Raw genomic sequence first — 13,354 nt, forward strand, 5'->3', positions numbered from 1 at the left:
TTTTAATTAATTCTTGGACTTTTTTGTCTTTATTTTCCTTTTGTCTTAGAATTTTTATTTTTATTTTCTATTTTCTACAGAAAATAGCGTCATTTTTGGGAACATCAATGGAAGAAATGTGATAGAGGGCGACAATTGCGACATGGTATCGTTCGCGTAAATTGCAAGGGAGGCCAAGAAGATATCTTTCACCGTCTTCTCAAAAAAAAAGAAAAAAAGAAAGAAAGAAAGATATCTTTCACCGTGTCATTACACTTTGGCGAAACTGCCAAGGTTTTGCTGCTACAAAAATTGTAACAAACTCACCTGCAAATTATTAATCTCAAGAACTAGCATGATCAGCATTGGAGTTTTCCAGTACTTTTGATCAATATCACCAACTTTAATGGAAGTTACATACATGTCTGACTTATATATCCTTATTAATTATTCTTCGACTCAATCTATTTCTCTTCACTTCTTCAGCTGTCTAAATTCAACCACATCTGGCTGCAAAGAAGAAGATTGCATAGGAAAGATTCTGTTATTAGAACTAACGTCTTATTCTCAGCTTGTCTCGAGTGAATTCAATTATTATTTCTTTAACTATAATATCTAGAATACAAATAAGTTGATGTGCCAAAAGCCTTATAGCTCAGTGACATCGCCCAATTATTCTCATAAGGAGAACCTAAGTTCAAATCATCCTTCTTCCACTTATTATAGCCAAAAAAAAAAAGAAAAAAAAAAGATACAATTTATAATCCACTTTCGTTGGTTATAGTTTAAAACAACATCCGCTCTTCTGTTGATCAAATATTAAAACTAAAGTCGTGATCTATCGCTCTTCTTTCCTGGCATCTGCAATGCATCATAGTGACCAAAACCATGGTAGAGAACTCTGATTGGATTTTCTTTTCCATATTCTTGGCCATACTCAGCTATGGATATCAAGCCACCAGCATCCTCATCGTACATGTACACTGTAATTGGCATCCTGTAGCTAACTCCTATCAGTTCAACATCCAAGATTATGTAAAAGATGTATAGTCTGCAATGCAGTAAGTGCATCATGGACTGGTTCTTTTCCCTATATATAATATGAAGATTTCACTTGTCCGTTAATTAGAACCTCTAGATTTAACTCAAGAACCCCTAAAGCAGATGACAAGTCCCAGCCTCCAATCCCCCACAACCCAACTGCCACATTGAGCACATTAAGAGAGAGAGAGAGACTTACTGGAGAACATGCGAAGCTAGGAACAATTCAGGCTCACCTCCCCATACATGTGGCTTCCTTATATGTGATACATACGTGTCAAAATCTCCTTCGACAAACCTGTAAACATTGTGAAGCCATCAAACTTGAGCCACATCAGCAAGAATTACAAGGAGTAGCCTCCATTGCCAAACTTTTTAACTAAATTTCTTTTCCATTTTAATTAATCATGAATAATAAACAACTTTTTTTTGCAAAATACAAGACATATATAATCAGTGATCAAAACAGGGCAAACAAGCGTAGCACTAACTGATTAAAGTTGTCAGAATGACAAAAGCATACAACTCAAAGACTTACCATTCGGTCTCTTCCCTTCTTTTGATAAACTCATCTGCAACCTGACAAATGTAAAGATCAACACATATTAGGGGTCGACTGAATTAAAAAATAAACACATAAATAAGCCTGCATCAAACATTCAGAAAACCTATAAGTGTTATATGTTGAGGACTAATACAAAGAGGTCAATTATGTTTTAGAAATTCATTATTGTTGTGATACCCCAAATTACATGTCAAAAATCCTGTCAGCGTAATTTGGTGAGGACTAATACAAAGATGGTCATTCCCGAATTATGTGGATTGAAATGGATGTGTGTCTACATGGATGTGAGTTGTGTCCCACATTAGGTGTTTACTGCAACTCGACTAGTCCTTTTGGGGTATAGCGCAGATGGGATTACTACTTCCTCTAGTCATGACATTTTTTTCCCCATCATTCAGATCTTATACAAATAAACAAATAAATAGGCCAGTTATGAGTTTCAAATGGTAGATGGAAACCTTGGTATGGGTAATAGAAATAATGCAGTGACCGCTGCAGCAGGTACACAAACCATGCTTATTAAATTAAAATTTTAAACTTATAACTGTCATAGTGGAGGAGCATAGGAAACATACTTTAGCCCGTAAATCATCTGCTAATTCTCTTTGGAAGCTTTCATTTGGAGCTGGTTTCCCTGATCGTAAACAAGCCCCATGAGCAACAGAGCGGAACAGACATCTCCCATCACCAGGTATCCCTGCACAGAAAGCAGCAGTTATCCACACTGACACATCCAATAAAAATAAATTAATTAATTAATAATAATAATAGCAACAATCTACGTAAGCAGTTTCAAAGTATAGAGAATTTGATGCACCATTTTAAATGAAAACTGTATAGATGCTAAGTATGAAATGATGTTCACCAGTGATTGAATAATCCGTATAGACTTTCTTCCCATGTGATAATTTAACACATGATTCTTCTTCCTTATGCCCCTCCTTGTGAGGTGCCCCTGCATATGTGGGTTCTGAACTGGAACAACAAACCAGTAAGCCAAAAATTAAGCCAGCAGAGGCACATCCCTGGGGCCAAGATACTGGCCCCACATTACACTTGATTTTGGGAAGCATTCCTTGTTTTGGCACCAAAAGCTTCATATTCAAATTTTGGCACGCTAATGAGATTTCAAGATGCCTTCTCTGAGGTCCTGTACTGCTTAAACATTTAACTAGCAAGTTTCCCCTTTGATTTGAGAAGTAAGACCTGAAACAGCTTCCATGGAACATTTGGTCAGCACATGATGGAGTAGATAATATCTTGGAAACAGACATGCTACCATAGTTTGTTTTTGAATGCCAAGGGTACAAATAGAAACAACGCAAATTGGATGGTCCTCGTGACACTGCAGCACAGATTTTGCTGCCCATCTGGGATTGAAAATGGGCACTCAGGTGGACAACATTCTTAGCACATGTGCTGATGGCAGAGCAAACACTCATGTTGTCATAACCTGAGGCATAGGCACAGTGCATTATTGGCCAACTAATTACAATCACACTTCTTTAAGTATCTCAATATAACTGATTTTCTCATAAAAGGACAACTACCTATGTAAAGAGCTACTTCTTTTTCCATTAGTGATCTACATATAGAGAGAGATCACAGAATTAATTATTACTAACAAACAGCACCAACAGACAGAATGATCCATGTTTAAAGAATCACTCCTTGCTCATGAAATAATATCCTAAAATATATTTCTTTTTTAGTTTTTATTCACAGAATTTTTTTGAATCCATACCATTCTTTTTGAATTTTTCGTTTTTTCTTATTTTCTTGATTGAATCTCTTTATTCAATAGTCACTTTATTTTATTCATTTAATATTCAATTCACAACTACAAAGGAAATGGAGGGGATTCCATTGGAATTCCTATCTAAATTCACAGTAATAGAGCCGCTTAGATATTACATATATAACTAATTAATATCTAATATTACATATACATGTGTTTCTTGGATAACGTAAATCAACCATTCATATCTTACATTCAATCGAATTATAGAATCATTCTTCAAAACATTCAATATTTATCAACCTATCTTGCTCTATAGGAAAAAATTTTGCAGCTCATACTCCATTGCGCAATACAGGGAAGTTTACTTGGTCACTTCTATAAAAACAAATCTAGCAATATGCTTTTAAGTACTAGGGAACTGTTCGTATATATTTTTCAAAGGAGCATTCCTTGTCAATGGCAGAGCATCTCATGTATCTTTGCATGAGATCCTCATTTATGGTATTAGGTCAGGATTGGGACTTTGCTCATGTAGATACTCAAATTAATTTCCTCAACTCCAAATTAGTTTTAGCTTTTATGGAGACCTGAGGACCTAAGCCATAGAGTAAAATAGTCTGGGTAACAAGCCAAGAATTAGACTATACCATGTTTTCCAACACCAACCTTTGAGCCTTTTCATGCTATTATAGTTCTCTCACCACTCATATATGTATTACAAAGATCAACCTGAAGGAACTTACAAACATGAGACATAAAGATCAATTTTAGACACTAGGATTAAGTGAAAAATCAAGGTGAATCACATACAAGGAATGGATTAATGCCTTCTTTCTCCAGCATTCTTACAAAAATAAAAGTTTTTTTTTTCTTCTTTTTATAGAACACACATGATAGGTTCTAAAAAATTTCACAAGCTCCTTTCTGACCAAATATTTAAATGTCATCACCAGCTAGCTCCTATGAAGCATAGGTGCGTTTCCGGATTCGGGCGCGGGTGCGGCGATTAAAAAATTATTAAAAATATTTTTATATAGTGAATTTAATTTTTTTTATATAAAAAAATTCAAATAAAGGGGTAGAGTTTATTATTAAAAATCAATTATTTATGATTTGTTTTTAATAAAATCAATATTTTTGGTAATTGTAAACAAAAAACCACCTTTCAAGAAGGTTCCTTTACTCTTTTTTCAATTCCCAAGTCTACCCACATTAAATAATAACTTTCTCACCTACTTAATTTATATTCTTTTGTTATATACCTTTATTTTTCTTCCTCACCTCTTCTAAGTTCGAACCATTTCTTTGTGTCTTCTCATCTTCTTCTTCCTTCTCTCTCTCTCTCTCTCTCTCTCACAAGGCCACATGGAGCAGAAGAATGGCGGCCAGCAGCCATTTCGGCCTGTTTCAGCGGTCGAAATCAGGCTGAATCGGAGCGAATCGGCTGGTTTCGGCCCAAATCGGCACAAAATGAAAAAAAAAAGAGGCGAATCGGCGCGTCAGACACCTGACGCCGAGTCGGGACGAGTCCGGTGCGAGTGTGGTGGCTCTGGAGCCGCACCCGTGCTTTCTTGGCTAGCTTTGAATCTACCAAAAAACACTACATTGTTGAAAGGTTCTATACATCTGCCCTTTAACAAGACATTTCTTTGGACAAAGACTCCCAAGCCAAACATGATATTTCTTTCGCCTATTTATCCCAAGATCAAGAGAATATATAATTGCCTCATACTTATGGATCAACTAGCTAGAACATTGGAGTATCCACTCCTACCAAAGCTCTACTATTATGCTTATTCCAAATACACCACATCAAGCACAGCATTACTGCCATCTAACCTACACCACCCTTCCTTTTCTATCTTCCCATAACCCCTTCAATTCTTCAACAAATCAAATAAGAATTTAGTGATCATCCATGCCACTTCAACCAAAGAGTATTCTAAGCTTAATGACACAAACAATAAGACTATGATGTAATGAATGTCCGCATTTTTCTTGAACATAAAGCACCAAACATATAAGACACTACTCCTTGTAATTATATAGAGGCTAATATATGGCCAAAAAAGGCAAGCCATATAAAGAAGCCACCTTAGAAGGAACCCCAGCTCCCCAAACAGTCATCCATAGGAACACCAATGGTCATCCATAGGATCAGGCAACTTCACACTCAAATTATCAATACTTGCAATAGGTGTCCTAAGAAAAGAACAAATGGCCTGAAGATGCCAAGTCAGCAAGACTGATAAGTTGAAAAATCCCATTACAATATCTAACATGGGGAGGTAGGCTGAAGGTAAAATGTAATGCTGTGTCAGGAATTAAGGTGTTGCAAGTTTTTTCTGGTCAGGTAAGTTTTTAGCAGCCATCATGGATGGTTCTCGCAGATTTTTTGTTGAATCCAAACTTTTTCAACTGGTGGTAGAGGAAGGGGGACAGTATTTTTCTTTAAGGATTTTTGAGCGGAGAAGGTACTTCAAGAAGTCGATCTTCATGGGCAAGAATGCGGCACAATGGCTGATGAAGAGTTTAGAATAGATTGTCGTAGGGGTTAGTCCGAAGTATTTCTATACCTTCAGGGAAGGTGATGTAGCCTACACCCTCCAACAGTGCTCCAACTCTTTTGGCTTGTTCCTTCTATTGTCTGAATTTAAAGTTGGCGAGTCTAGGAGGTCCATTATTTTTCCAGAAGGTCAGGCAAAGAATGGATGGAGGGTGTTTGGGTTAGAATTAAGGAATATGTTGGAACCTGAAAACTATGTGAATGGAGGTTATGGTCATTCGAAATTTGTAGCTCAGCCTCACAAGGATAACTCAGGGGTTCATCCTTTTAAATCTTTTGCTAATGCGGTGCGTGGGCATCAAGTGCCGGTGAACATACAAGGTCCGATGACTCTAGGAGGAAGAGATGTGGGTTCTCGAAGCACTATTGTGGAATTTGAATTGGGAGAGACAAATCCGGTAGGACACAGAAGGAGCTTTTCATTGAAATTCAAATCAAAGTTGAATGAAGCTGTGTATGGATAAGAACGTGTACTGAGGAATCCTTATTGGAGAAAGGAGGCTTGACCGTTGAAGTGAATGGGGAAGGAAAAAGGAGTCTTCCCCGGTATCCTAATAAAGGTGGACTGAGGAGTTCTAATTGGGTCACAAGAAATCAGAGGGAGCACGTGGTGGGTCCCTCTCGTGGGTCACGGGGTCAAAAATATCATGTGCTGGGACCTGACCAATTTAAGCGTGGTGCATGGAAGTCTGATAAAAGGGGATTGAGGAATTCCACTTGGGCCACAAGGAGTCAGAGGGAGAAAGTGATGGATCCCTCTAGTGGGTTACGGGTCCATAATAATCTTGTGGTGGGCTCAGAACAAAATTGCAACACTCAAGTGGGCCTTCTAGTTTTCTCTAATCCAAAGCCCACTGGCCCAATCAGGATGGATATGAGTGAAAGCTCTTTTTTAAGTGACCCAAGTGACCCAAGCCTATCAAACCACGAAGCACAAGCATTGGCGATACCTTACGAAGCTTCGGTTGCTTGAGTTGGGCTATTGGGTCACTGTGATGAGCTTACGGAGGAGATAGACACCACAGGTGCTGGTGGTCCTCACACCGAGGAGTCACCGGCGCTGCTGGAGAAGGCCGAGTCAGTGCGAATCCAAGCCTCGAAGATGGCGAGGAGCTCGACTGGTCAAACCGAGGTGATGAGTCGTCCCGGGGAGTCACCGGTGAATAACCAGTGTACTTTTTCCAATGGGTTTCACACCGAGGACTCACCAGCGACACTGGATAGGGCCAATACAGTTCTAATCCACACCACAAGGACGGTTACAATGTCTCTTCCTCTAACCAAGAATATGGGTTGCCTTGCGATGACCTCGGTGGAGGCTGAGTGTCTTATTTTTTATGGGTCTTGCGCCGATGAACCTTTGGTCACACTGGGTAAGGCAGAAACAAGGGGTGACAGGGCATTAACAGGTCTTATGGTATCCAATTACACTCCAGGTCCTTCAAGAGCTGGGATTGAGGAGGTGGGTGTTCAGGGTGGAGGTGAAGGTGGCCGAGTTGATTGTGCTGGCTGAATTGAATAGCAATACTAAGGTGATGGGGTTTGATAACACATTAAATGTATCTAAGTGGGTGAAACATAGACTCCTCGATTTCAATAAGATGATGGGGCTTTCGTTGGGTCGACACGAGAAGATGTGTTTTATGCTTTTACAATGGCTTAAAACGGAGATTGAGGCTGCTAATCTGATGCATAGGAAAGATGTTGTCCACCAAAAAGCTGTCTCCAAGGATAAAGGGAAGAGGGAGTTGAGGAAATTGATTTCCTCAATTAATTATGATGGGAGATAGTTTTCTTTGACCGCAATACTGAGGTTGTAGGAGGGAGTTTTCAATTTAGATGAAGTTGAAAATAGTGTCATGGAATGTTCGAGATTTGAATGATTCACGAAAACGATTAGTAGTTAGAAATTTATTACGGGAGTGGAATTGTGATGTAGTTTTCCTTCAAGAAACTAAGCTTGCGGGCATGGATAGACAGTTGATTTGCAGCTTGTGGAGTTGTCCCTATGTAGATTGGGTAGCTTTGGATGCGGATCAGACAGCTGGTGGGGTTTTGATGATGTGGGATAGGAGGGCTTTAGAAAAGTTGGAGGTAATGGTGGGTCAATTTTTCGTATCAGTTCGGTGGCAGGGTATGGGGGATGGTTTTATTTTAGCATGTTCTGGGGTTTATGGCCCGAATGATAATAACGTGAAGGAGCAAATGTGGGATGAGCTGATTGAGATTCAGCAACTTTGGGAAGTTCCATGGTGTTACATAGGGGATTTCAACATTATTCGCTTCTCAAGTGAACGGTTGGGGGGATTCCGTCTTACCTTGGCTATGGAGAATTTTTCTAAGTTCATTGAGGAGCTTAGTTTGATAGATTTGCCGTTGGAATGAGGGAATTACACATGATCTAGTGGTTCGGATCCGACCTCAATGTCTAGCATAAACAGGGCTCTAGTTTCTCATGACTGGAAGGATCATTATCCGGATGTGATCCAGCGGGTTTTACCTCATCCTATTTTAGACCATTTCCCCATATTAGTGGAGGCATGAGGGATTTTATGGGGGGAAAGTCCTTTCAGGTTCGAGAACATGTGGTTAAAGACGGATGGGTTCAAAGATAGGGTTCATTCTTAGTGGAATCGATACTCCTTCTCAGGTACTCCAAGTTTTGCACTTGCCAAGAAGCTGAAGGCTTTGAAAGAAGATATTATTCAGTGGAACCATAGTGAGTTTGGAAATGTAGTCCGTCAGAAAAAAGAACTGTTGGAGACTTTGAAATCATTGGATGCTAAGGAAGGGGAGAATGGCCTTTTTGAAGTGGAGATAGGTGAGAGGGCTGTGTTAAGATCTCAAATACAAAACCTTCTCTCTTTGGAAGAAGTCTCGTGGAGATAGAAATCAAGGATGCTTTGCATTAAGGAAGGAGATAACAATACCAAATTCTTCCACAAGGTGGCCAATTCGAGGAGAAGGTATAATCATATTAGTATGTTGGAGGTGAATGAGGTTATTTTTTAGGATGAATCCGAGATGGCAAACCAAACTGTACAATTTACAAAAACTTGTATAAGGAGACGGAGGAGTGGAGGCCTTTTGTGGAAGGCTTGGAATTTGATTAGATAGAGGGGTTGGAGAGGGACTGGCTTGAAAGGAGGTTTAAAAAGGAAGAGGTTCTTAGAGTTGTCAAAGAGTTGGAAGGAGATAAAGCTCCAGGCCCTGATGGTTTCTCTATGGCCTTCTACCACCACTGTTCGGGAGTTGTGAAAAGAGATGTCTTAACTGTGTTTGAAGTGTTTTATCAACACAGTAAGTTTGAAAAATCTCTTAATGCAACTTTCATGGCCTTAATCCCAAAGAAGAATGATGTTTCCAATATTCGAGATTTTAGACCTATTAGTTTGGTGGGGAGTGTTTACAAGATTTTGGCTAAGGTGTTGGTTAACAGCCTAAAAGAGGTTTTGGATCAACTGATATTTGAGTCTCAGATAACTTTGTGGGTGGTAGACAAATACTTAATTCAGATTTTATTACTAATGAGTGTGTTGATAGTAGGATGAAGAGTAAGATTCCGGGTGTTATTTGTAAATTAGATATTGAGAAAGCCTATGATCATGTGAATTGGGAGGCTCTTCTAGATTTGTTGAAGAGAATGGGATTCGAGGAGAGGTGGTGAAGGTGGATCCGCACTTGCATATCTACAGTCCAATTTTCTATCTTGTTTAATGGGTCTCCAGCTGATTTTTTTGGGAGCTCCAGGGGATTGAGACAAGGGAACTCGCTATCTCTCATGCTGTTTCTGGTACTGATGGAGGTCTTTAGTAGGATGATGAAAAGAGTTAAACGGACTGATTTGATCCGAGGTTTCAGGGCTAATGGTAGACGGGGTGAAGGGGTATGTGTCTCGCATCTGTTGTTTGCGGATGACACGATTCTGTTCTGTGATGCAGATGAGGAACAGATTCTACATGTCCGGATGCTTCTTCTTTGTTTCCAGGCAGTGACACGTTTAAAGGTTAATGCGTTGAAGAGTGAGATGGTTCTCATTGGGGAGGTTCCTAATGTCCATGTCTTGGTAGAAATCTTGGGCTGACGAATTGGGTCTTTTCCTATGACCTATCTTAGTATGCCATTGGGGGCGTCCTACAAGTCTCCTACTATTTGGAATCTTATCTTAGAGAAAATTGAGCGTAAGTTGGCCAGATGGAAGAAGATGTATTTGTCAAAAGGTGGAAGACTGACGTTGCTTAAAAGTACATTAGCGAATCTTCCTACTTATTTTCTATCTCTTTTTACCATCCCTAAGCATGTGGCCAATAAAATTGATTGAGAGGCTGCAAAGGGACTTTTTGTGGGGGATTCCAAGACACATTTGGTGGGATGGGACAAGGTGTGTGCATCTTTGGAAAATGGTGGGTTAGGAGTAAGAAAATTAACTACTTTTAATAAAGCCTTACTAGGGAAGTGGTTGTGGCGGTTTGGGATTGAGGAGACAAGGCTTTGGAGAAGGGTTGTAGCTCTAAAGTTTGGAGAAGAATTGGGGGGGGGGGGGGGGGGTGGACCTCCAAGCTAGATAAAGGGGTTCATGGGTGCGGTTTGTGGAGAAGTATACGTATGGGTTGGGAGGAATTTAGCAAAAATATTTGGTTTGAGGTAGGGGCGAAAGATAGAGTTAAGCTTTAGACAGATCAATGATGTGGGGATTCTCCACTTCAATTGATTTTTCCGAGTGTGTATGGGATTGCCTCCAATAAAGAGGCATCAGTAGCCTCTTCTCTTGATTGATTGGGGTGGAGGAATTTCTCTGTACATTGGGCTCAAATTTACCTCCCAATGAGAATGGTGATTGTTTGCAATGGAAGTTGACAAAGAATGGGGATTTTGATGTCCAATCATTCTATAATAAGTTACGAAGTCCCTTACCCATAATATTTCCCTGGAAAGGTATCTAGAAGGGTAAGGCTCCTCGGCGTGTCTCCTTCTTTATGTGGACTGCTGTATGGGATAAGATCCTTACAGGTGACAATTTGAGGGGTAGAGGGATGGATTTTGTTGACTGGTGCATTATGTGCCGTTGTAATGGGAAGATAGTTGATCATTTGCTACTTCATTGCGGTAAGGCTTATCGATTGTGGAGTTTGGTCTTTAGATCGTTTGGGATTTCTTGGGTCTTGCCAAGATCGGTTGCGGATACGCTATTTGGCTGGCGGAATTGGCTTAGAAAGCATTTGTCTAGTATTTGGAATTTAGCTCCATTGTGCTTAATGTGGTGTCTTTGGAGGGAGCAAAATAGGAGGACATTTGAGGACATGAAAAGTTCGGATGACCAGTTATTGGCTTCTTTCAGTGGCTCTCTGTTTAACTAGTCTAGAGCCTGGGGACTCACCTCTAGTGATTCTCTCCTCATGTTCCTTAACTCTCTCCTATGTCATTAGTTTCTTTTCCTTCTTATTTCCTCTCTTGTGTTTCCTATCTCTATGTAATTTTCTCTCTGCCTTATGTTTTTCTGCATAAGGTAGTGTTTTGAATATACTTCTTTTTTACTTATCAAAAAAAAAAAAAAAAAAAAAAAACAATTTTTCTCATTTGAAAACCAGGCTATTTAAAATCCGCTTGCATTATGTAAACTAAAAAATCCAATGCCTATATATTCAACAGTACCATTAAACACGAGTCGATAAACTTATAAAACCTGACAGCTCCACTCCTTAAAGAAAGGAAAACCTTCATGCTTTGATGATAAATATTGTAATTTATGGGACTCGCAAATGGGATCTTCTTTTGAACCATATTATCATCAATGTTGAGTAATTCTCCCTAATAAAACTTAGTTTAAAAAAAAAAAAAATCCTCCCTAATACTATTCAAACTCAAAACCTTCATTATACCCAGACTCAATTAATTAGCGAGAAGCGAGGAACAAGTGCAGGCAATACAAAATTCTGTTCCTCTTGTGACGAAAAGAATAAATCGCAATTGCTTATTTGTAAATGCATCATATAATCTTAAACAAACAAAACTCAATTGGTCAATTTTAAGTAGCAATAACAGAAACAAGACAAGGCAAACATGGAATATCCCATGAAGTCATGATCATGAAAAAGAAGAATGAGTTAATCCAATCCAAACAACAGAAAAATCAGAAAGAAAACCTCGCTTACTTGTTCTGGTTTTGAAGAAACAGAAAGCTCGTAAATTCTACAATATATTGCCAAAACTGCAAAATAATTAGAAATAGTAAATTCAAGGGTATCATTGGACATTGCTAATTATGAATAACAATGTTTAGGAATGCGTCAATGAGCAACATAAAACAAAAAGGAAGCAACTTGCAAGTAACATCGTACAACACAAAATGTTTGAAATTTTTTGCAGACATTAAGAAACCGAACCTGTTTTGTTGTGTTCACACAGAAATGAATAAGGACAAAAGGGCGATTGGTAGTCTTTGTAAAATATAAATAAATAAATAAATAAAAAAACCCAGGAAGGAAAACACGTGATAACTGTGGAGGAGAAAAGGTAATGTAATGTTGGGCGAGATTCTAGAAGAGGGAAGAAGCAAAGAATTAGAATACCTGCAAAATCCTCAACTCGATTTGAAGGTTTTGGAATGTGAGATAAGCCGCGTCTTTTTTGATTTTTGGATTTGTGTCTGTGAAGTTTCTCTCTCACCTCAGCTTAAACTCTCTTAGCTTGTTGCTATGCTACGCCAAGCCGTAGCGTCTTCTTCGTTTACAAGATGGTTGGCACGTGGATTTTTTAAACATAAATTCTAGTACTACCAATTACCAAAAAAATATGGACCATTTTTGCCACGTGGTTAATGTAAAAGTGACAAATACATCTGTGACAAAAGTTGAAAATTCGATTGCGGTGATAGAACTCTTATTGAAACCTACTGCTCTAATCTCGTTGAGAGTTAAGACTAATGTTTCAACATTGGTCTTAACTCTTTTTGAAAGATATCATTTTTTTTTTTTTTAAGCCAAAGTTTTCATGGTTTTTAAGTGAAGTTGTGATATACCTTTGTATTAGAATTTAGAATTCTTTTCTCTCTTCCTTCTGTGTTTTTATTTGTTTCTTAAAAGAAAAACTCTTTTTGTAATGTTTCAAGGAATAACACTTACCGATTCTTAAAAAAATGGGAAATAATAATAACAATAATACTTACCTCTTACGGTTTTTTTTTTTTTTTAATGTATGTGATACAAATAAGTTTATACCCTCTCACGTCATTACTTCTCCAATGAAATTTCATTTAAAATAATAATAATAACCTTACTCATGTATACAAACCTCAAAGGAGTATGTCATATGTTTACAAACCTCTATTTTAACCTTAATGAAAAATTTGAAAAAAAAATGAATATTATATTATATTAGGGAAGTTAAATAGTTAGAGAATATAAACTAATTTGTTGCATTTATATAAATTGTGTCATTTTTTGAAAATTTCCTCCAAACTAGG

At 38.3% G+C, this 13,354-nt stretch overlaps 2 protein-coding genes across 11 annotated transcripts; one reads left to right on the forward strand and one right to left on the reverse strand.

Annotated features, from left to right (window-relative positions):
* Positions 1-504: 504 nt before the first annotated feature.
* On the reverse strand, positions 505-12,629 carry LOC142608630 (OVARIAN TUMOR DOMAIN-containing deubiquitinating enzyme 4-like). 10 transcript variants are annotated; one of them, XM_075780321.1, is made up of 8 exons: positions 12,462-12,629; positions 12,045-12,100; positions 3,136-3,170; positions 2,451-3,038; positions 2,161-2,282; positions 1,559-1,599; positions 1,220-1,318; positions 505-1,069 (listed from the first exon to the last, which is right to left on the reverse strand). In XM_075780321.1, exons 3-8 carry the CDS (start codon positions 3,161-3,163, stop codon positions 805-807), a joined length of 1,143 nt encoding a protein of 380 aa, XP_075636436.1. In that variant the 5' UTR covers positions 3,164-3,170; positions 12,045-12,100; positions 12,462-12,629; the 3' UTR covers positions 505-804. The 10 variants fall into 10 exon arrangements, with proteins under 10 accessions (XP_075636436.1, XP_075636443.1, XP_075636446.1 ...); XM_075780328.1 differs by having other exon boundaries at positions 505-976; positions 12,462-12,621; XM_075780331.1 differs by lacking the exon at positions 12,462-12,629 and adding an exon at positions 12,276-12,410.
* On the forward strand, positions 7,732-9,976 carry LOC142608985 (uncharacterized). Its single transcript, XM_075780635.1, has 5 exons — positions 7,732-8,251; positions 8,543-8,713; positions 9,010-9,386; positions 9,643-9,697; positions 9,834-9,976. The coding sequence occupies exons 1-5, from the start codon at positions 7,732-7,734 to the stop codon at positions 9,974-9,976; spliced, it is 1,266 nt and encodes a 421-aa protein (XP_075636750.1).
* Positions 12,630-13,354: the final 725 nt, after the last annotated feature.

Source organism: Castanea sativa, chromosome 9 (assembly GCF_040712315.1).
Source record: "Castanea sativa cultivar Marrone di Chiusa Pesio chromosome 9, ASM4071231v1".
NCBI lineage: Eukaryota > Viridiplantae > Streptophyta > Magnoliopsida > Fagales > Fagaceae > Castanea > Castanea sativa.

Excerpts from the sequence above, each read along its gene's own strand:
- LOC142608630 (XM_075780321.1), bottom strand. The coding sequence starts at position 3,163 with ATGGAAAAAGAAGTAGCTCTTTACATAG. Across the intron at positions 1,600-2,160 it reads CAGATGATTTACGGGCTAAA|GTTGCAGATGAGTTTATCAA; the intron begins GTATGTTTCCTA and ends TACATTTGTCAG. Across the intron at positions 1,319-1,558 it reads AGAAGGGAAGAGACCGAATG|GTTTGTCGAAGGAGATTTTG; the intron begins GTAAGTCTTTGA and ends CAATGTTTACAG.
- LOC142608985 (XM_075780635.1), top strand. The coding sequence starts at position 7,732 with ATGAAGTTGAAAATAGTGTCATGGAATGTTCGAGATTTGAATGATTCA. Across the intron at positions 8,252-8,542 it reads TAAGTTCATTGAGGAGCTTA|GTACTCCAAGTTTTGCACTT; the intron begins GTTTGATAGATT and ends ACTCCTTCTCAG. Across the intron at positions 9,387-9,642 it reads CTCAGATAACTTTGTGGGTG|GGGATTGAGACAAGGGAACT; the intron begins GTAGACAAATAC and ends TGGGAGCTCCAG.